Source organism: Barbatula barbatula (genome assembly GCF_947034865.1).
Source record: "Barbatula barbatula genome assembly, chromosome: 21".
NCBI lineage: Eukaryota > Metazoa > Chordata > Actinopteri > Cypriniformes > Nemacheilidae > Barbatula > Barbatula barbatula.
In genome coordinates, this window is record NC_136784.1 from 19,190,217 (window position 1) to 19,214,216 (window position 24,000).

The window sequence follows — 24,000 nt, forward strand, 5'->3', positions numbered from 1 at the left end:
ACGTAAATCAAATGATATTCTTAAAGCAGACAGTTACAGAATGGGGAAACCGCAGACGGTGCCGTAAATCACAAAGACTGTGTGTTCTTAGATTCAGGGGGCTGAGAAAAGCCTCAAGTCTATTTAATCTTGTTTATTCATTTGATGAACATACTAGTAAAACCTACAGTATTACAAAACCTATTTTAAACTGATTTATGTTCATAGATATTTATACATATTGTTGTTTTTATCATAATCTCAAATCAAAAAAGGTCTACCCAAAAGTTTGCTCCATTTACATATATTGAACATTCTGCCCCATACACATATAAAATGTTACATCATACTTAATATGTAGGGTGAGCATTGAGGAATATGTGAATATTTCACTTTTGCACAATTCAATTGGTAAATAGTTTTTACATTTTTATGATTCAGTCAAGAAAATGCTTTTATTTTGTAAAGAATTTCATAGGAAATACTATTACAAATTGAGCCAGTGACACGGCTTACCTCGAAAGGCACATTGGGCACAATGCCCTTATACAACAATTGTAGAATGTGTATGTTGACATATAAAAAGTGCATCTCTCTATATGAGGCGGCATATGAAAATCTATTTCTAAATAAACAATAGACATATTTATGAATTTAAGTACTAAAGCATAATGTCCTGTGTGCAATATTCAAAAATTTAAAATAAACACAATAATAATAAGAATAGAAATGTGTAATGTAAGAGTAAATGTTTTTTATTTTCTAGATTACTGGTGCATTCTAGTGCGGTTTACCTTCCTTGCAATTGGAGAGCTTCATTACTAAGGGCTTTTGAAGACGGAACCATTGTTGTGTTATCAGGCTTTCTCCTCACATGCCAGAAGCGTTCTGTGTGAAAATCTGGGATGTTCTGTTGGGCTCATGGGATTATCGATCTGCTGCAGGATGAATTATTGCTGTATTTTTAGGCTTTCTCCACCCATGCTAGAAGCCTTCTGTGTGTGTCTTCTCCTCCAGAGACCTTTCAGATAATAACACCCCCTCAGTTACGCAACTCTTTCAACGCTTCTGGCGATCAGACAGCGGGTGACATGTTGCATAACAGCCCCCGGTCTCACCTCATTTACTTTTCTACTTTAAGCACCCGGTGGCGGCTTTCATAATTTCGGCACTTTGTTTATATTATCCCGTCATACCACTACTAATTGTTGGCTTGTGATTTTGACCATCTGAGGACACAAACCAGCAAACAGGCTTCAAAAAAATTCATTGCCAAGCGTCCATAAATTATTTGCAAAGCTGACACTTCAAGCACAACGACACAACCTAAAAATCCCTAAAAATTATGTGCACTGATGAATCAGCAATTGGTAACACTTAAATAAAATGGTAACACTTTACATTAAGGTACCCTTTATAAAGCATTTATAAATGTGTTCATTAATTATTAGTATGTCATTAACAAATACATTATGAAGCAGTTATAAATGCGTGAATAAAAAGAGGGATTCTAACGAAATATCTGCCAAATAGTGAGCCATTCTCACCTCACATGTTATAAATGCTTAATAAATGTATTTATTCATTATTAATTTGACTCGAAAGCAGATTCATTATTATCTTTATATTGTTTGCAATATAGGCTGTCAGACTGGACACTGTAGGGTGTTATGTTGTTCTTATACCGCTCACTATTGGGCAGGCATTTCGTTAGAATCCCATTTTTTTTCATGCATTTATAACTGCTTTATAATGCATTTGTAAATCACTTATTAATCATTAATGAACACATTCATAAATGCTTCATACAGGATACCTTAATGTTAAGTGTTACCAATAAGGTAAAGCCATGCTCTCGAGCTCTGGCTTGAACTGCAAGTTATTCTCAAAACCAGTGGTGAACACCTGTTAATTATTTCCATTATCGTTGAAGAGGAAGATAATTCTTAAGGAACCAGAGTAGAGGCACAAAATCCCCAATATGACTGCAAATCTGAACACAAACCGGTCTGTTATTAAGACAAAAGACCCATGATAAAGCTGTCAAAACGGCACACGTTCAACAAATGCATGTCCGGCTGCATCCACGCAGTGTCATCCAGGGACTGTCTTTAAGACAGAAAATAATTGATGTCATTGACGTTTGAATTGAAACCCTGCGAGCAATGACAGGTGGGGTGACGTGTCAGAGCTCTTTATGGGATCACAGGTTCATTGGGATTCAAGACTGTCTGCACATCCAATGTAAGAGCAGAGAATGAATCACTTGCTTCTGTAATGAAGCTCTTGCTGGCTGTGTTTCAGATTTCTAGTTGAACAAGCTTCATCATTATACAGCATGTACAGTAAGACAGAATAACAAGGACAGGCTTTACACAGACTTATATTCAGACCGGCAAGCGATTTCATCATGACCTGAACACCACTTCTGTAAACGATGGTGAATTTAAACACTGGGGATGTTTTCTGTAGTTAACCGTTTATCGTGTTATCCCGCAATGCTCCATTTTGTCGATATCTTCACTCAATGCTTATTCTCAGTGTGAAAGCGAAGCAAGAATTGATTTCACGACAGTGACATCTGACGGTTAACGTGACTACGTGACTACAAATTGTCAATAACCACAGCTAACTTGTCACTCACACACCAACTGCTTGCCAGACACAACACTGCAAAGAAATATTTGTTGTTTTGTTGGTTCAACTTCAAAATGTTAGTTAACTCAAAATGTTTAGGTGACCAGGCAACTTATTAATACAAATATTTTTTTACAGTGAATCGACTGGAACTAAGAGTGCAGATGAGCTTGAAGGATATTTACATTTAGTCATTTAGAAGACGCTTTTATCCAAAAGCGACTTACAGAGAGTTCAGGGAGCAATAAGCGATATGTCATAAAAGAGCAATAACACAATAGGTGCTAATACAAAGTTACTAGTTTCAACAAAAGCTAGACCAGGCTTTTTTTCAGGATATAAACTAATGATCTTCTCAATCAGTTCCACAGCAAACAAAAACAATTGTGATCATACGCTTAGGGAAATGGACGTCGATTTATAGCAGTGAATCAGTTCTGATCATAAGATATTCTTTGTTTAAAGTAACCGTTGTATGAGTGTGTGCACATGTGTGTCTGTGACCACAAGGTTAAAATCTTGGATGTTCTGCCGGGCTCATGGGATTATGGATTTGCTGTATGATGAAGCGCTGGCACTTGCTTTATCATTGTAAAGGCGATGTTACACTTCTAAATCAATTTTGCTTCAGAATTCAATGATATCAATGAAGATGGCTGAGTCTGGAAAAGTCCTTGTCCCAAAGAATTTGTAATTCTATAATCTATGAAACCTAAATGATCTGGAAATGATGTGCAGCTGAACAGCTTCAACAATGTTTCATTAATGTCATTGATATATAAAAGAGCAATTGTCTTTTGTAGCAAACCTACATTTTCCATCAAACATTACAGTATAACAACATGTACACAATTCAAACATTTTAAGTCAAAGACTTAACTCATTGCAATGGTTCTGGAAGCAGTGAACGTATACTGAAACATGGGGTCTGTAAATCACACCGGCTGTTAATCGCAAGCATATAAGGCTGACCAGAGAATTATTTGACGTGTTTTGTTAAGTTAGGATAACGCTTTTACTATTGAAAAAAATAAATGTTAAAGGGAGAGTTGACCCCCCCCAAAAATATGATGACATGATTCTTTATTCATGCTGTTCCAAACCTGTATAAAATGATTTCTTTCTTCTGTGGAATACATGATTAAGATATTTTGTGAAGGTAATGCTGTCAAAAACTACAGGCGAAAAATCCTTTTAAAATACAGGGAAAAGTTACAATTATCCGTACCAACATCATGCTTCATATTCAATACAGATCGTTCTTAAACACAGTGCTAAATGAGTATTAAAGAGTCTGATGGATGCCAAGACAACACATCACACTACAAGACCAGACTGATGCGTAGATTTGTTGTTTCTACCCATTTTCGATCCTGCCATCTGCAAGTGTTCATTCATCAGAGCAACATGTATCTGATATTGATCATCTATATCAGCCTATATGCCCAACAGGAATGGGCCCTGATGTTATTTGAACTCATACTGTATTTATTGGACTGATAAGACTGCTTTTTTCTTTAGACACTCTCTTCAGCTGCACTACATTAATAATATACAATACACTACTATAAACGTTGTTATTGTTCTTTTGTATTGTTTATTCTTATACTTTTTGGTTTCTTCTTTATTGTCTATTTTGTATATTTATTTGTATTGTAATTTATTGTTTCTTGTGCCCTTTTATTGTGTCTTGCTTGAGAGGATGGACAAAATAAAAATTCCAATAAATTACAGATGCAAATAAAGACCTTGAATCTTGGTGTTACCTTCTGGAGTTGTATCCGCTCCACTCACAGGCTGGAAAACACTGGTTGTGATTATTTTAGCCTCTTCCTCTTCCCTCTCTTTAACGGATCAGATTCTCGCTGGATAATTTTCACACCGTTCTCTGTAAACTAAATCAAAAGCCCTCTTGCCTGGTGCCAGCCATCCATCTTTCTGTCCATCAATCTATTCATCCATCCATCATCCGTTACTTTCACCACATTTCTTCACCAGTCACAGAATAAATGAAGTGAACCTACTTCTTAAACGTTAAATGAGTTTATAAATGAGTCTATATACAGTTCAAAATAATAGCAGTGTGTTGAAAAAAGTGAGTTAAGCTCAAAATCCTTTCAATACACACATGGATTGGGAACACTGCTCATTCTACAAGTATCACATGTTTTTTCTTACTCTACAGAAAGTGAAGAAAAAGGAATGTTAAGCTATTCAAAAAAATGTCAGTGTCTGCCTTTTTCTTTATAAAGTCAAACATTTACTGTATAAAATGAAAAAGCCTTGAAGATTTTGCGTTCTTGTGAATCACTGAACTAATATTCAGTTGTATCGCATCTGTGTTGCATGGAGTCGACCAACTTCTGTCACCTGTGAACAGGTATTCCAGCCCGGGACGATTGCACTACAGACCACAATTCCTCTGCATTTCTTGGTTTTGCCTCAGAAACAGCGTTTTTGATATCGCCACACAAGTTTTCTGTTGGATTATGGTCTGGAGATTTGTCTGGCCACTTCATAACATTAATCTTGTTGGTCTGGAATCTTTGGGGTCGTTGTCTTGTTGAAACTTGTCCTCTTCGTCTTAAGGCATCATGACCTCTTTAATGGACTCGAACCGATCCATGATCCCAGAATACGATAAATACGCCCAACACCATAGTATGAGAAACATTGACATATCATGATGTTTGCGCCACCATGCTTCACCGTCTTCACAGTACTGTGGCTAGACTTCAGTGTTTGGGGGTCGTCTGACAAACTGTCTGCGACCCCTAGACCCAAAGAGAACAATCTTGCTTTCATCAGTCCACAAAATATTACGCCCTTTCTCTTAAGGACAGTCAATATGTTCTACGGCAAATTGTAACCTCTTCAGCGCATGTTGTTTTTTTCTATTTTCTTCTACGTCTTTCTGGTTTTGGTCGCCATTTTAAAGCATTTGATATCATTTTCTGCACTTACAAGGTTTTTCCACGTCTAATCGATTTTTTGTCAAAGTACGCTGTTCTTCTGAACATTGTGTGGAACGACACATTCTGCTCAGATTTTCTGAGAGCGCGGTACAGCATTAGCTGCTTCGTCCTTAAATAAGGGCCACTTGTTTGACATCAGTTTTGACATCAGAGTGAATGAACTCCACGCTGCTATTATTGTGAACACCCCTTTTTCAATGAATGATTCAATTACACAGAATAAGAGGCATGCATGTCATGTTAGTTTTCTGTTACTCTACTACACTTACTAGTAAAACATTTGCCATATAGAAATATAATTTCTAACAAAAACAGTGACTGATCTGGTTAGTGATGTTGGACTGCTGTTATTTTGAACATAACAGTATGTGTCAATTTAATATGAATACATTCAAGACATTATATATCCGGCATGTTGTCATGTGACCCTATATACTTCCTGTAATGATAATAACCCTGATATACAAAACCACGATTATCTAGATCACGTTAATACTACACATATGGGAATATCATTTATTATTTAGCATCCAATGTAAGTTTTACCTTCAGAGTCAAAATGGAACAAACTCTCTATTCCTTACACTCAAATTGTGTGATTTATTGGCCAAATAAGAGAATGAATGAGATTAATTTGACCGATTTATAAAAACACAATTTAAATAGATATTGTTACAATACCGTTACCAGAAACTCTATTTGCCACGATAACTGCAAAATAAAGAACCCAACATATATCTTGACCGCCTTAGATGTAATAACAACAGTGAAAAACATCATTTATTGTTGTTAGGTTAAGTACAATTGAACAAAAAGGAGAACATTTCTTGGTGCGTTTATAACTTGCACTTGAAAGTGCTAAATTTTTTTCTGTACTTTTATTTTCACTTTTAATTTGGCAGCTCTTGTGGCTTCAGGTGTTCATCCAACTTGCATCATTAGCAGAAGGCTTTACGAACTACACAGGGTGTGTCGGAAACGCAAGACATAAAACACGAAGATATAAGGACTTCACAGTCAGAGGCATACAACAGACACGTCATGTAATTCAAGATTTAATTCCCAAAAAAACAGCTTTACATTCCCTCGACAGATTGCAAGACTGACACAGCGCTCAACAATGACATCAGATAGTGAAGTTTAAAAAAAATACGCAGTAAAAGATCATTACAAATTCAAATGAAAAGAAAAAAAAAACTAACCAAACGCTAAGCCTACGTTTACATGGATGTGTGTCGAATCTATAAGAAAAGTGGGCATACGCTCTAGTCACGCACAAAACAAAAACTTATCGACATTTCACGGCTGGACACAAACAAACAGGAGCTTTGGCTAAAACATACAGAAAGAAAGAGCGATTTGCTGGAGGTGGGTATTTTTCAGAAGAAGATAATCAAAGAGCAAACCCCAAAGGGACTGTGAGCCCTGCCTGGCTGTTAGCTTGACATGAAGAGAAAGATTACTTGGTGAACACAGGTTACAAGTAACCACAGAATCCATCAGAATAATAATCATTTGCCTCGTGTACACGTCGCCTTTCCTCAACATGCTCAAAACACAATCTCTTCCTTTAGCCCCCACTCAGAAAAGATCTGCCTGTATAAAAAGATGTGTGAAATTGAAGAGGTCAGCAGGCTCCTGGAAACCACAGGAGACACGTCAGCAGCGGCCGCTCGATTCCTCTGACTTACGACATCTTCTCAAACACAAACACCAGGTATATGCCTAAAAGAGAGAGATTCAGAAGACAAAATAAAAGAGAGAGATTCAGAACCCAAAATCACTCGAACGTTAATTTTCAAGGGTCACAGCATCAGACCAATACTGACAGACCAGAGTGAACACGTAAGAAGTGCGTAAGGAAGTTACAAAAGTGCCACTCGTGATGTGCTTTAACACTGACAGCGTTTCTGCCGCATAAAGCCGGACGCACACAAGACAAACGCTCTCTTGTTTGCAGTGGTGGTGGTAGTGCGTATACTCCTCAAGTGATCACAGGCTCTGTGCGTCAACTAGAACATCATTCTTCTCTGTTGCTTTTCCCGTGAGTTTGTGAAAGTACTACAGTCTAATCATCATGACAAATGTCAACAATTATGTCGGCGCACGGCACAAAAGAAAAGCGTGTAGACACATCTTTCGACAGTATGGATTATGGTTTGGTGATGTGTCAAAAACTTATAATATTCGCTCACCTTATCACAACAGCGGGGGAACAAGTCAAGTTATTTTCCTGTATTAGCGCAATATATATAATATATATATTAATAGCCAGCGACTGGAGACTGAACAAAGGGAACGGTTTACCATTGCTGTTTCTACAGTTTTCATACGTGCATTAGTAGAATTGGGAAGAGAAAACCGCGAGTAGGCTCATGTTGTGTGTCAAGTTGTTGCACTTGTTATATGTATATGCTCGCAGTTTCTCTTTAAAATACACACTTGGTTTCTTTATCTGGTATGTGTGGATGTCAGACCACCTAAATGTTACTATGGAAGGTAATCCTGACACTTCGTCCATCTATCTTCCTTCCGTTAAAATTCAAATTTTCAACAACAGTCACAGTCCCAAGCAGTTACTAACCGTACACATTCAAATGAAATCTGATTTTCTCCAGTCGTTGTAAAACAAAAGGCTATCAAAACAAGATCGCTTTCGTTAGTAAAGCGGCAAGGGGAATCTTTCTGCCCCCCTCTATGCTCCGCCAACAAAAAGGTGTCACAACTTCAGATCAACCACCACTCATTTATATTCTCTGAGGTAGCTTTAACAGCATCAGTAGTGTAACTTTTCAGTCTGGTTTTAAACTAAATGTCTACAGAGACAGCCCTGTTGAAAGTTCTAAATTATATTTAGATTTCCATTGATTCTGGTAGCTCAGTGGAATTCCAACAAAAGCATGGCACTCGAGTAGCTCAAGTCCTAGCTTTTAAATAGGACGTTTTCTGGCTGTGGCCTATTGGTTAGAGCATTGGGCTTGTGATCAGAAGGTTTCTGGTTCAAATCTCAGTGCCAGCAGGTCATTACTGAAGGGCCCTTGAGCAAGACACCTTACCCCTGATTGCTCTGCAGTAATGTGACACTGTAAAAAAACTACTTGTAAGTCGCTTTTAAGCGTCTGCCAAATGAATAAATGTAAATGTAAGTGAAATCAGTTTTGCTATCATTTAGATTCAAATAATTGAATTGGAGTAATCTGGTTTGGCGGCCCCTGATACCCAAAGTTCTTTTGACTTGGGTGAGTTTTACCTCTTTTTGTAAATCCGTTGTGAAAAACCTTGGTGCTAAGTTCGACAGTTATCACAAATTTGATATGTAGATCAATTCAGTTCAACCGGCTTCAACTTGTCCAAATGTTTTTGTTTCGTTTTATTTTATATAAAGTTTTAGCTTTCTGTAGCTCAGTGGTTAGAGCATGGCGCAAGAAACACCAAGGTCATGGGTACGATCCCAGGATTGCACATACTCAAATACAAATGCATAGTATCATGCAATGCAAGTCACTTGTATAAATATAAATGTACGTTTATTATTGTACAGCACATTAATCCATTTCTACTGACATCATCTGGTGTTTTGAGAATGTTTGAAGGCATGTCTCAAGTGAACATTTTCACATTAAAGGAAACCCACAAAAACAAACATGACGCAATGCTCAATAGACTGTGTTAGTAAATAAGCTAGAAAAGGTTTTTTTGCGAGGGCTATCCAGTCGGCATTTTTTGTAAATTAGGGCCTCAGAGAAGCTGTTAGTGTGAAAAGAGCAGAAAACTGTAACAGACCCAAAACATCAAGTAGGGATGTCCCGAACCGATCGCAAAGATCAGGGGGTGATCAAGTATTTTAACCTCATTTCCAATCACTTCTGCCATCAAACAAGTTTCTTAAGAGCACACGAGCTGTGACTGCTGTCGCAAATGTGCAGCGGAACAGCCGCTTGTAATGTATGCAGCGCGAGCATTCCGCAAAGCGTTAGCATCGGAGTTTCATTCAATAATAATTATTTTAAACCAAACCCTCAAAAAAGGTGACAGACTACAGTGAGTTCACTCAGCCCTGTGACGCTGTGATAGAAAACGCGGGTTAGCGTCTGCATTAGCAGCTGTCCTCTGAAATAAAGGGAAACTCAGCATCTTTGTTAAAGTTCAAAGTTGTTTATGTCAATAGCGCAGAGTGATCTTGCTGTATCGTGTTGAGTGTTAAATGAAGCTCTTATTCGGTCTCGTGAGGACAAACTCCTGCCCAGCTGCAATAAAAGCATTTGAACTATACTTCATCGATAAAGATTGCCATTTTAATCTAATCCCGCTAATTCTGTCATTATCTTTTCTACAATATGTTCATTTATAGTATGCTGAACTGTTAAATAGAAATATTCTAATAACCTTAACATACCTGGAGCGTGCACCTAGCACTAGGAAAATACAAGTATTAAAGCGTGACTCGGATCGGCAGATACTCGAAATAAAATGACTCGGATCGGTGGCAGAAAAAGCATCAAGTACTGCATCAGTTGTTTTGCTGTTCATTATTTTGCTGCTTGTCTAAAGAAAGCAACATATGTTGAAGAATTGGTTTCGGAGTTATTGTATAACCTGATCTAGGCAATGGTGATATACAAATAAAAATAGATATGCATCATCTCATGTAAGACGTTCACATTATCTGACAGAAGACTTATTTATAATGCAATCCACACAGTTACACATATTTTTAGACTAAAACGTTTCATAATTATTTTCTGTGATTAAGTCTCAGTCGGCAAGTTCATTAGCTTGATCTAATAAATGACTGTACACATGTACTAAAATAGTGTGCTTACTAATGTACTATGCAGAATATTTTAACACATATTAAGCTATGTGTTGTACAACTGAAAAGTGACATGACCGACATGACCACAGCACGAGTAATTATTTTGCCGTAACAAACAATATATTTTATATTACTCTCCATCACACTTAGTCTCACGCTCACGCTGTTAAATAAGCCACGCCCACTTATTTAAAGACCGTAAAATATATATGGAACAGATCAATCCGCCGTCGACAAGTACAAATGATATCAACCTGCATGTTAAATCTTTGGTATTAAAAATGTGTTGCCATGCAAGTAAGCGCTTTAAACGTATTTGTGCGTAAAAAACATTTAGACAAATTGTACCAGATTCTATCATCTAGTAGGAGTCGTCGTATAATGGTCACGTAATTATCTCTTTGGTCTAAACTGCCTCTCATAACAGTTCTCTTCTCTGTTGTCATTTCGGTACAATCGCTGTAGAAAAAACATTCAGACAAGTGATATATCAGGAACGTAAAGCATCTGTTTGTCACAACATGAGAACTGAAAAGACGCTCAATGACATATTGTAAGGCTGATTTAAACAGGAAGTGAACATCACCACATACTTGTAGCCTCCCACTCAGACTTGCTCAGCGTCCCCTGGGGGAAGAAACAGAAAAAAAGAGCCCGCTTTTAGAACCTAATTAATAAAAGCCTATAGAAAAGTCCTTCCACTAAGAGAAAAGGATATTAATGCTCACCAAGGGAAGTCTAACACCAGGATTTTCAGAGATTGTCTTGGCATGGTCATACTCCCCAGGAGAATCGGAAGCCAGCCGGCCTCTCTCATCCGGAGGGTATCGCTATGACAACAAGGAGACACAAACTGTTTGATTCTGCCAAAGTAAAGATAAGGGGCAGATGAACAGGCATCATTATCCACGGACAGATCTGGCAGCTACAGGCTGAAAATTGCCGTCACATCCAGTCTCAAGGACATTAAGGTTTTTTCCCCAACGACAATAGCGGAGCACATCTCTGTACATTACCATTTAGAAGCTAAAAGGACAACTGCTGACAATGAAAGATATTTCTAAGAGTGCCTGGAGTTTGTAAAATATGACAATTGCGCACTTTTATAGCTGCTGCGTATGATTGTTCACAGAAAGCCAAACAACACGAACACAGTGCTACATCAACAAATAGGTAGAAATTGGAGATGAAAATGATTTGGCAAGATCTGTGGCACAGAACCTTTGGTTACATAAAATAATACAAAAACAGCCTCAAGATACGATTTTCTAATGATGCGTTTAGAGGTTCATAAAACACACTGCGTGTGATTACTACTCACATTTGACTGTAATATTCTCAGTTACTTAAAATTCAAGGTTAGATAATTATCTTAATACGTCAGGTAAGCACCCACTTCTAAAAAGCATGAGATCTATTTAATATGCTTTTCATAATCAAAGTGAAAGTCCAGCCACATCTCCTCACCCTTGTGTCATTCAATACCTGTATGAGTTTCTTCGGCTGAATGCAAAAGTCGATATTTTAAAGAACAGATCTCAAAATATCTTCTTTTGTGTTTTGTGTCATTTACGGGTTTTGAATGTCACGATAAACAATGTCAGATTTTTTTCTTTCTGGGTGAACGATCCCTTTTAAAAGAGCGCACGAGCTGCGACTGCTGTCACAAATGTGCAGCGGAACAGCTAAAAGTGCACGTGTGCATAACATTCTTCTGGCTTTTCTTCTATAATTCTCTCACGCCATCGCAGATCTATCTCAGTGAAGTAATGGATCACAAAAACACACAAACCTCTAGCGCCTGCATCCACTGCATGAGAACCTTGTTTTTCTCATCTTTAACCTTTTCCTCAAAAAACTCTCGGAATGTTTTCTTACAGACAAGACGCATGTTGTACTTTTTAGCCATTCTGGACAAAGAAATAACAATATCAAATTAATTCTGTTGATTGAGGCCACAAACAGCATAAAATGATCATAAACATCTTAGACGCTGCAGATAAGAGGCATGTGAGATTTGTGGATCTCTTCTGCCCTCTGATGGCATCCAATGGCATTAACGCTACAAAAAAAACAAGGCTTCAAAAACACAGGAGATGTGCAACACTTACTCCTCAAACAGAGGGAAATACACCAGAAACTCAGGCACATTGACGACTCCCTCCAGGTTAAAGTCATACTGACAGCCGAACAAAGGGTAGTCGCCTTTCTTATGGAAGTTCACGCTGTACACTTCATTTCCAAAGCTGTTGGTGTCCGACTCCTCTAATCGCTTCCTGTGGACCAAAATGACTTCATATTAAAACACAAACTGCATGAGAAAACACTGCTGATTACAATTGTGTGAAATTGTCAACCTTGCCATGAAAAAAACATTCAGGGTTCAACTACCCATGTGAGGTCTCTCTTCAAGTTTTTAAAGCATGCATTTTATTTTTAAACGCATTGTCCATTTTCGGGATTGTCACATCCGTAGCGGTACATATTTCTCAAATGAACACATGAAAATGTAAATAAAGCTCCATTCATTGGGTATTATTGCTTAATCTTAATTCGCAGAAACTCTACAAAGTTTGTCTGCCAAAAAACGTGTTAATTTTTCATCACATCCATAACGAAGGTTTATTTCACTTAAAATACATTGTTCATAGACTGACATTATTCTAATGTTTAGACTCTACATCAAGTAGAATATAAACAGATGGTTCAATATAATCGTAACAAACTCTGTGTCACATCCATAATTGCCCATAAAGTGACATCAAATCTGTGTTTTTAATATTTGTATTATTACGTAACTATTTTGCAACAGCTTTCAGCCAAGAAAGCTACGTGTATAATACAGCACAGCCTCTTCTCAATCATTGCAATTTATAATCCATGACCAGCTCATGTGTCTGTGCGTAAGTGTGAGAACTTACACCAGCTCATATGCATCTGGGGTTGTGCCGATAAAGAATCCACCAGGTCTGAGTCTCTCACAGGCGTTTTTCAGCATGGTTTCAGCCTGCTGTTCACTCTCGAAAGAGTAATGATACACAAACTGACAGCTGCACACGTCAAACTGAAGCTCCGGATCTCGAAACTTTTCAGACAGCAACTCCTGAAACACGTAGAGAGAGAGAGAGCAGGTGACCCTGTACTGTCATGTGCTGATGTTCAATGACTTTCATCATTTTTCCATGTGTGAGAATCATCTGACACCTCCCGAACATTAAAAGGTGAACATGTGTCTCACACAAATGAAACAAGATCTCAAAAGTGTGAAACCACAACCAGCACCCACTACTTACCTGAAGAGGTTTTTCCAAAAACCTTCCGGACATCTTATGTTATCTTACGGGCTACTTGTGAGCATTGATTAAAGATGAAATGTCAGACGGCTTAAAGAGAGAGTCATGTTTTTAAACTCTTCACAAAGTGGACTTAACATTAAGCCGATCCTAAATGATTTCATATAAGCAAAGCACACTTAAAGGAGCAGGTCACCTTCCATATGAAAATTCTGCCATCATTTACTCCCCTCTTGTCATTTCTAACCTGTATGACTTCCAGGGAACACAAAAGAAGATATTTTTAAGAATGTTGTTAATAGCCCCCCTGCCATTCACCTGCATTGGTTACAATAGAAGTGAATGGGGGGGCTGTGCTGTTCTGTCACCGACCTGTTTCAAAATATCTATTGTGTTCGGCAGAAAAAGGTTTGAAATGCCGGCGTGTAATTGATGACAGAATTTTCATGTTGCAAGTGAACTGCTTTAAATCTGTTCAAGTAATAGCTAACCCTGTGTGGCAATTAATATATGATTGAAATAAGCAATGAGCGATGTGAAGTTACAGGTAAACCGTAGATAAAACTTCTTTGTGTTTCTCATCAATGCACATACCCTGCTGCAGTCTGCAGTGATAAACTCGGCTCCAAAGGTGCGGTCATTTGGGTGACCCCTGCGTCTCATGTCATTATAACGCTGCTGACACTGTTCAATGGACACGCCTGCAATGTCTGTAACATACAAACAACAGGACAGTCAGGCACTTATAATGACAATTGGGTTGTCCTCCAGCCAAGGTATTTTATATTTCAGGAAGTCTGTTGTAAAAGAACACTCCTCATTTGTGCCATCACAGAACTGGCCTCAGATCAGCATGAGGATTACATGCAATATAAACAATGCAAGAGGTTGGAAAAGATCAAACGGTTCGTACGATTACCTGCACACACCAGTTTGTCAATCCGTCCTTTCTTCCATTTGAGAAGATCTCCGCCTTTTCCACAGCCCAGATCCAGCACGGTCACATCTCTTTTCTTCTGCTTCACCTTGTCCAAGATGTCCGCTATGAGCAACACACCAAGTCAAGTCTAATGCTTCAATTTAATGGGAAGCCCATCCGTGAGATTAAAAAAAATCAACAACATGATCGGATGAGAATGAGGAGGAAACATTGTCCAGCATCCTCTACAGGGGCCTAAAGTACATGACATGACTTTTGAAAGCGAGAAAAGTTGAAAGCTGCAGTGTTTCTCACCGATAAGCACACTCTTCAACCAGTTGTTGAAATTGCGCATGTGGACAATCCTGCTCCTATTGCGCTCGGCCAGACCGTGCTCCTGGAGAGCATTATAATGCGTGGCCACTTTTTGACTGTGTAAGGATTCCTCTGTGACCTGAAAAGCATTGGTACACAAAAGTTCTTTGCATTAACCATTACGACGCTTTTATCCAAAGATGACCGATAGATAAAGTGAAAGGAAAGTTTAAACAATGCTAAAACAAATATGTTACATACAACAGAAGTGTTTTCTTGATAAACATTCATTGTATACAAAACTGTGTGACCCGAACCTCCACAAGCAGCACACAGCAACCATACAGCATCTTACCAGCTTCTTTCTGGGAGATTCATCTTCATCAGCATCCCTGTGTCTCTTCAGTGAAGTATGTGCAGTTTCTCTCCTACACTCCTGCTCGACCTCTCCATCGGTACATTTAATGTCTGTCACAACAAAAACATCATTCGATAGTTAATACCAAAATCATAATCACATATCGTAATTATGTCGTATTTAAAAATAAATAAAGTGTCTAAAAGTGACTGCAGTATCAATCTCGACCGCACGGACACAAATGAAAGTCTTTAGTGAGTCAGGAGAAAACTACAGCATTACTAAAACAACAGGAAGGGTGCAATGTTTGTTTATTTTGAATAACAAATGTATCTTCCAGAATATTTCCTTTGGGCATAACCTGTGAATGAGGGGCTATCAGATACTGTTGTGGACACTGCGTGGGGCCCTTGAAGACGATTCACCGAGGCAACACCGATACACGTTTAGACATTTGCATTTTAAATACGCAGAAGTATGACGATCAGACGACCCGACTCATGATATACAAGCATGTTCTGACATGGCCGTAGTTTAGATTTGCATCGATGATTCAAATTCACGCATCATTCATGTCGAGTCGACACGTGTCTAATCTGAACAGATCTGCGACGCGAACTCTTATAAAACACACAGTTTTTAAGCGATGAGCTGCGGTATGTAAGCAGAGCACTGAGGCGAGATGAACGTTGCTTTACTCACTTAAGTTTTGCGCCATCGTGAATCCGCATACGGCGTACACAGTATGATCACGGGCGCGCGCCGGTGTGATATGGGCGGGTGATGTGAGTTCAGCGCCGCCCACAGGACTGGGGTGGAATTGACGTCGCTCTACCTAATATTTAGACGCCACAGAAACAAAATGAAAGGATACCAAAATGTATTTATTTATGCAAATATTTCACACCTACAACGAAGCGGAATATTCTAAGGTTTTAAGGGGCATGTTTATTATGCTTTTCGACACTGACGTGCCTTTTTTCATTAAGGCTGCTTTGAAACGGTATGCGTTTGAAAGGCGCATTTTTACGTTTATCCACGTATTTATTTTAATATACAGCTTTTTACTTTAATTAATTTCATATTTCGTTAAAAGCTTTTCGTTTTCTACAAAACGCTGTAGGCCTACACCAACGCAGATAGACACAGATTCAGACACACACACACACACACACACACACACCACGTGCTGCCAACACACAAACACTCAAACAAACAGACACACACGCACGCGCGCTCAGGGGCTATCACATAGACGCACACACCCAAGATTAGGAGAGCGAAACACAGGTCAAATATAAAGCAGACTATAAATTCCTATATGCAGTGTTAATGAATTAAAACTTTAAGATTCTAGCAGCCTCCCCCCCAGGCAAACAGTGCAAAACAGTATGCAAACGGTGGCGAGGAACCCAAAACTCCATTGGAGGAGAAAAAAAACCTCAGAGGGAAACCAGGCCTAACCAGGGATTCCTGTTCCCCTCTGGCAAAAACTGCTGCTTCTGCACAAGCTTGACAGTGCTTGCACAACAAGGCAAAATAAAAAAATATATAAAATTAACATTATCATTAATAATCTAATAGCGGCTGCAATTTTGTTGTGAAGACACAACCTTCTTTATCCATCTCAGCTTTTGTCAGGTCTGGGCATGGACTGCATCCTGCTCGCTCTGGTAACCTTGGAACAATGAGACAAGACTGGCTTAGAGTAGAGTAGGCCTACTGTTCTGCACTCTTTGATGCAACAAATGCATCAGTTGTTATTGGAAGTGTCCCTGGTTCCGGTTGATCTAACTAGTGCAGCCTAGATCTTTGAAATATATATATTATGATAATGTAGTGTATGCAAGATTAAAAAGATGCGTCTTTAGTCTAGATTTAAACTGACAGAGTGTGTCTGCCTCCCGGACAGTGCAGGGAAGACTGTTCCAAAGTTTAGGCGCTAGATAGGAAAAGGATCTGCCGCCTGCACTTGATTTTGAAATTCTAGGTATTACCAACTGACCTGACACCTGAGAGCGTAGTGCACGTGATGGACTATAATACGTTAGAAGTTCTCTTAAGTAGTGAGGAGCTAAACCATGCAAGGCTTTATAGGTAATAAGCAAGATTTTAAAGTTTATGCGATGCTTTACAGGTAACCAGTGCAAGGTTGACAGAACCGGGCTAATATGCTCATACTTTTTTGTACATGGAAGAACTCGAGCTGCCGCATTTTGGACCAGTTGGAGTTTTTGTAATAGGCCTGCAGGGCAAGCACCTAAAAGTGCATTACAGTAATCTAGTTTTGATTTCATAAATGCTTGAATTATCTTCTTTGCATCTAATGGTGACAGCATAAGATGTAGTTTAGATATATTTTTAAGATGGCAAACGCAATTTTGCAGGTGTTGGCGACATGGTTCTCATATGACAGAGTACTACTGAATAAAACGCCAAGATTCTTTGCTGACGACAGTGGTTTAATGGAACATCCATCAATAGTTAAGTAGTTTTCTTAGTTGTTACGAAGGGTGGTTTTCGGTCCAATAAGTAACACTTCTTTTTGTCCGAGTTCAGTATTACATTTTTTTACTCATCCAGTTTTTTATATCGACTATGCATTCCACTATTCGATGGAATTGCTGTGTTTCATGAGGCTTCGAGGAAATATAAAGTTGCTTATCATCAGCATAACAGTGAAAGCTTACTCCGTGTCGCTTTATTATATCTCCTAGAGGTAGCATGTATAATGCGAAGAGCATAGGCCCTAAGACTGAGCCCTGTGGTACACCGTACTGGACTTTCGATTTGCGTGATACCTCATTGTTTATTGCTACATATTGAAAACAGTCAGATAAATAAGATCTAAGCCATTTCAAAGCTATTTCCTTATGGCCGAAATAATTTTCGAGTCTATGTAGGAGCGGGCAGCACTAAGATCTAGCAGCACCTATAAGGAGATACAACCTCGGTCAGACGCCTAAAGCAGATATTTGTAACTCTAATCAGAGCAGTCTCTGTACTGTGATGTGCTCTTAATCCAGACTGGAAATCTTCATTAATCTCATTCCTTTGGAGGAAGGAACATAATTGAGTTGATACTTTTTCTAGAAATTTAGATATGAAAGCTAGATTCGAAATAGGTCTGTAGTTAACTAGTTCTCCAGTTCATCTTAGTCCTAATGTCAGAGATGAGTTAATAATGCTAAGTAGAGGATCTATAATTTCTGGGAGCATCTCTTTCATTAGATTTGTAGGTATAGGGTCTAGCAATCATGTAGTTGATTTAGATGATCTACTGATTTAAGAGAGTTCATCGTGATTTATGGTAGAAAATACATTTTCAATTTCTCCTTAGAGGCGCTGTAGTTAGTCGTTTGTTCAGCGGGTTTCACTTCTGGTTGCACACTTATATCTTGCATGTTATTTTTTGTGAAGTATGTCATAAATTCATTACTGCTATGTCGATATACAGAATCAGAAGTCGCTTTTCAGATTTTTAAAAACAAAGAGAGAGAAATGTATAGTCAGACAGGAATTGTTTGTCTTCGAATAGATAGTTTAGGGATGCCAAATAATTTTACATTCATTTGAAAAACAATTGAAAGAAGCATTTTTTACTCCGTTTACATTTGTGTATATGATATTTTCCCATCACAATGATAACTATTTAGAAAAGCCATCAACGCACAAGTTATACATAAAGCTGTAAAGCTGCAAAGAAATAGGTTAGCCTCGTGAGATGGGAAGTGTAGTTCCTAGAGTTGACGTTAGGCTACTACACTTCCCACATTGCACTGCGGTATAGTCATCATGTCTCGTAACCGGTGCGGTGTGTCAATGACAGAAGGGACATGAATAAAACGTGGTTTCGGTGGATGAATAACACCATGCTGGTCCTGGTTAACTGTGTATGTATCAGTTTCTCGCGGATCGTCGTTTTTCCGATCAGACAGTGAACTTGTGTTTAGTGGAACCGATGAAAGATCAGACATCACTTAGCAATGCTGCTAGCTGGTCATCGTTCGCTAACTAACTGCAATGACAAACAGAAGTGAATGTGAAGAAGTTAACGGTCATTTCGATGTGATCCTGTTTTAATGTTTATGTGTCTTTGTGTTTTCAGCTGTGTGACCAACATTAGTTCCATCATCGGGGTCAAAGGTAGCGATGTTTTCCATCGAGTCATCTCATTCTGCTTATTTCATCACATGTGTTGGACACATGAAGATTCTTATATTATGCTCAAATCTCTTTGTTGTTTGCCTGATCTGAGAAAACAAATAACAACTCACAAGTACCTGTGTGTATCTTAAACCCTTTCATCTGAGATCCAAACTTTAAACTTGTGTATTTAATTCTTGGCTTATTTGTGTTTTTGTTTAGTACATTTGTTGTTTGTGTTCATCCTGGTGGCTGTCTTGCATCCGACAATAAGAAATAAGAACCGGCTGATCCAGACGAAACCAGGCAATTGGATGCACGCAGAAAAATGTTCATTTATGAGCTGTTGTCGTATGTTGTGTCGACAGATTAGGAGAAGCAGCCGGTGTCGAGATGAAGAGGTTCGTGTGTGTTGGAGTGTTCAGGCAGACTGCCGCTCTGATGCACATCACACCTTCATCTTCTTCCGGTCGTACCACACAGATGCTGGTACCCTCGGTCCATCTGATCTCCGGCCCACGGTGGCTCGGCACCTCTGCGGTGTCGTTCTGTCCGGCTCCCCGTCACGATACCTCCAGCAGAGATCATGCGGTGAATGCCGCTCCGGGGCAGGATGAGTCGGACCCGCTGCAGGACAGTTCTATAAGCCTCATTCAGAGGTTCAAAAAGACCTTTAAACAGTACAGCAAAGTCATGATCCCTGTGCATGTGGTGACGTCTTCGCTGTGGTTCGGCACCTTTTATTACGCTGCAATGAAGTAAGTAAGACACGTGATTACTGTAAATGTGTGAATTTGTGTCAGGGGTTAAGAGACTTCGGTTTTACAAGCTACGCGCTGAGAGACGTGGAACTTGTGATGACCTGAAAGCACCACAGTGTCAAAGCTATAGCACTGCCAATGGAAACAGATACAAATAGAATATTCAGCTGATATGTGCGTGCGTTACAAGAGTCAGTTGTGCTGTGGGGTATAAGGACTTTTATTTTGTGCTTGGACGTTATATCTTCATGGTCGTGATGAATTGAAGTAAATAGCACGCGGGACTGTTTGTTCTGCCGTGTATCTGGCTGAATGTGGGTCACCACTGTCTAGACATTTCAGAAATGTGGGAGGGGCTAATGGATGCTTTAAAATGGCCCGTTTCATTCACCATGACCTCACTTGTCATGAATGTCTGAGTTATCAAGTGCTCACAGCAAACAGTTTTTAGTTCAAATGAAAAATAAAATTCTTCATAGTTATGTCTGAGGGTCCTTAAAAAGTCTCGGAGTGTCAAAAATGTGTGCACTAAACGGGCAAATATAAGGAATCACTTTTACAAAGACAAATGTGTTTTCCTACCGTCAGATGTTTTCGTAAATACAGTGTTTTTGTATTAATAAATGGGTCAAAGACGTAAATATGTCCGCATCGCAAAGAAATTTCCAAAAGGTATTTTAAGTCCATAGAAAGCACATTTAATGTAAGTAAAATGTCTACTACACGTTTTGTAGAATAACATGTCAAAATTTGGTTGAAATGATGTAACATTGTCATTCAGTGTAACACAATATTTATGTACAAATTCAACCGATATGTTTATGCTGACTTGTACATATTAAAACATATAAATAATATTGTGCTTTAAATGAGTAAAACATTCTTATTGACAAAGGGGCAAAACCTATAGGATAGTGGGAAATACAAAAATATGTAAAAGTTGCATTAGGGGTGAAAGTAATGTATCTTTTGATACGTCATAAATAGATTTCTGTTGTAAATGTGCCTGAGAAGATTGTTACACTGAATGACAGTTTAATGGTTGTCATCTGTACATCAGAGAAAAATGTATGATTTGTACTTTTTGCTCAGAAAATTGCAATTGAATTAAACAGAAACCAATTTTCTTTTTGAAGAACAACAATTTAGCAGTATTACACTTATTGCTTTTATGCTTAAACTCTTTTTGGTCAATACGTATTAAATATTACGTGGGAAACACTTATTTGCAAGACTTATATTTTTTTATAAACCTTGCACAGAATAAAGGTCTGTAGGAAATTTACGCTCCTTATTTGCAATTCGGAATGAAAATATTGAACAATAGAACTTCTGTGTTTCTTTTAGAGGAGTGAATTTGGTGCCGTTTCTGGAGTATCTTGGATTTCCTGATAAGGTTGTTAAACTTCTGGAGAACTCTCAGAGCGGCTATGCATTAACAGCCTATGCCATGTACAAGGTGGGACTTAACCTCATTTACCCAATAAATGAAACAATTTCACATAAATAAATGATATTGTGTAAGATTTGAAGTTATTTTCTCCTTTTCTGAAGATTACCACGCCTGCAAGGTACACAGTAACGTTAGGAGGAACGTCACTGTCTGTGAAGTACCTGAGGAAGCACGGCTACATGTCCACTCCTCCACCGGTGAAAGAATATCTCCAGGAGAAGATGGAGGAGACCAAAGAGAGAATCTCTGAGAAAATGGAAGAGACCAAGGATCGCTTATCCGAGAGAATGGGGGAAACGAAAGACAAGTTCAATGAAAAACTTCAAGAAACCAAAGACAAAGTGTCGTTCCGAAAGAAAAAGGAGTAGCATCTCGAAGAGAGGTGTTAGGTCTGGACTTGTGTGTCTATAGTTTATGGAGAAGGACAATGCACTAAAGATTTGATGTGACATCTCCCAGTAATGTTAGAACGTGATGTTACTTAAAATATAATACACCTTTATTGGGGAAAACACATGCTCTCTAAATCTAATAGGCTGCACATTTGACATTGCTTGTTCACGTAGTTGGCTAAGCTATTGCGAAAAGATAATATCACACGTCAATAGTACCTTATAATATTACCTTAGTTTCTGGAGATAATCACAACATAATGTTTTACAACAGAGTTGTACATGAAGTGTATTTTCCTGTGTTATACTCCATGCCTTTTCTTTATTAACATTACGCAGCGCTTATTTAAGCTATAGCTTATAGTTATCACAGGTTTGAGTTACTGAACATGATATGGTCAAAATTGGAAGAATCGAAACCGATTGTAACTAAACATTATGCAAAACAGTGTTCTTGAAGCTGTAAATGTACGTGCAGCACATACAATTCTGTGTTATATTGTACTGAACTGAAAAAGTTTAACACCTTAAAATTTACAGAATCAAACTTTGCAGATTTTGTCAAGATGTCTTTTTTAACCTATGTGACTTCATTCGAGTCCCTGTTTTCTTTTTTCAAACATTGATGTATTTTTGCAAAACTATAAATGACATTTTATAATTACGTGCATTTATCAGCAAATGTCATCGCATCACGCACCCTTTGGGTCTCCTGCATCGTTCCCTGCAAACCAACTCCTGTCATGACCGATGATATTCCATGATGAAGAGACCTGGTTGGTCACAAATGGAAAAAAACCCATCAGAATAGCTTCTCTCGTCTCATTTTGTGATGTCCCGTAACATTGCGAGACCCTTTTTATAATGGGTTCTCCAAAAAATATTGTGTCTGAATACATATTAAGCTGATTAATATGAAGTTAAAGACACCACAAAGTATAAATGTATTTGAATGAATAAAGCCTAATGCTGCATAACTATGACACTGGTGCAACTGCAACATACGTAGTGTAAAAGAAGAAATATTCAAACCATAATGTACAGATGACAAACTCATGAATCAAATGAGCAGCAGGTACGCTACAGGTGTGCAACTCCCTCGTCCTTCGAAAAATCATTGGCTCACCCTCATGCCATCCCAGAAGTTTCGGACTTCCTCTCCCCACTTAAACAGCAACCAATAATATTCAATTAAATGCCGTCACTTTGTCTTATAAGGGGGTCGATGTAGCAAAGACACCGTTTTGACATTGATGATGAAAACACTCTACTTGACCTTATTTTGCTCCGCTTTGTTTCTGCACCAGATGTGATGGTGTCTGTTTATCACAATTTAGTTTTGTAATATTTCATGTCAGAAATGACTTAAGTTAATAAGAATGTTGCGAAAGCTCACTTTTTGTTTTATGTATACATGTCATTGTCCAAAGCACATTTATGTAAAACACATGTAGAACACAAAGATATTTGGAAGCGTGTTAGCAATGGACATTTCTGGGGCACAATTGACTACCATGCTAGAAAGAAAATATTGTACATTTAACTTTTTTTCTGTTAAACTCAAAAGACGACATTTCAAAGAATTTAGGAAAACAAACAGTTCTGGGGCACCTTTGACCAGCATTTCTTGACAACCCTAAAAACCCCAGTTGCCGACATTCTTCTAAATATTCTTCTCTGTGTTTAACAGAACAAATAAATGTATACAGGTTTGGAACTACCGTACTTGAGGATGAGTAATTCATGACAGAATTTTCTATTTTAATACCTTATAAATTGCCAAATATGTCATGGCTTTTAATAGTTGCCATAAATAAAATAGTATCTGCCCAACAATAGTGATTATATGGTAGAAAACCAAACATGATCAACTTGATATGACGTTATGAGTATTATAGATTGTAATCATATCTGTAGTCATTTTCCAGGTCCAAAACCTTTTTTTTAAATGGAAAC

At 38.3% G+C, this 24,000-nt stretch overlaps 2 protein-coding genes across 3 annotated transcripts; one reads left to right on the top strand and one right to left on the bottom strand.

The window, feature by feature from the left end:
- Positions 1 to 6,353: 6,353 nt before the first annotated feature.
- rnmt (RNA (guanine-7-) methyltransferase) lies at positions 6,354 to 16,515 on the bottom strand. 2 transcript variants are annotated; one of them, XM_079484216.1, is made up of 11 exons: positions 15,995 to 16,515; positions 15,290 to 15,402; positions 14,935 to 15,073; positions 14,620 to 14,742; positions 14,295 to 14,410; positions 13,329 to 13,510; positions 12,519 to 12,683; positions 12,200 to 12,317; positions 11,136 to 11,237; positions 11,001 to 11,034; positions 6,354 to 7,316 (listed from the first exon to the last, which is right to left on the bottom strand). In XM_079484216.1, the coding sequence occupies exons 1-11, from the start codon at positions 16,008 to 16,010 to the stop codon at positions 7,279 to 7,281; spliced, it is 1,146 nt and encodes a 381-aa protein (XP_079340342.1). In that variant the 5' UTR covers positions 16,011 to 16,515; the 3' UTR covers positions 6,354 to 7,278. The 2 variants fall into 2 exon arrangements, with proteins under 2 accessions (XP_079340342.1, XP_079340343.1); XM_079484217.1 differs by having other exon boundaries at positions 15,654 to 16,051.
- Positions 16,516 to 19,025: 2,510 nt separating this feature from the next.
- On the top strand, positions 19,026 to 23,765 carry fam210aa (family with sequence similarity 210 member Aa). Its single transcript, XM_079485514.1, has 5 exons — positions 19,026 to 19,185; positions 19,401 to 19,438; positions 19,807 to 20,196; positions 21,547 to 21,658; positions 21,754 to 23,765. Exons 3-5 carry the CDS (start codon positions 19,832 to 19,834, stop codon positions 22,018 to 22,020), a joined length of 744 nt encoding a protein of 247 aa, XP_079341640.1. The 5' UTR covers positions 19,026 to 19,185; positions 19,401 to 19,438; positions 19,807 to 19,831; the 3' UTR covers positions 22,021 to 23,765.
- The last annotated feature ends 235 nt before the right edge of the window (positions 23,766 to 24,000 follow it).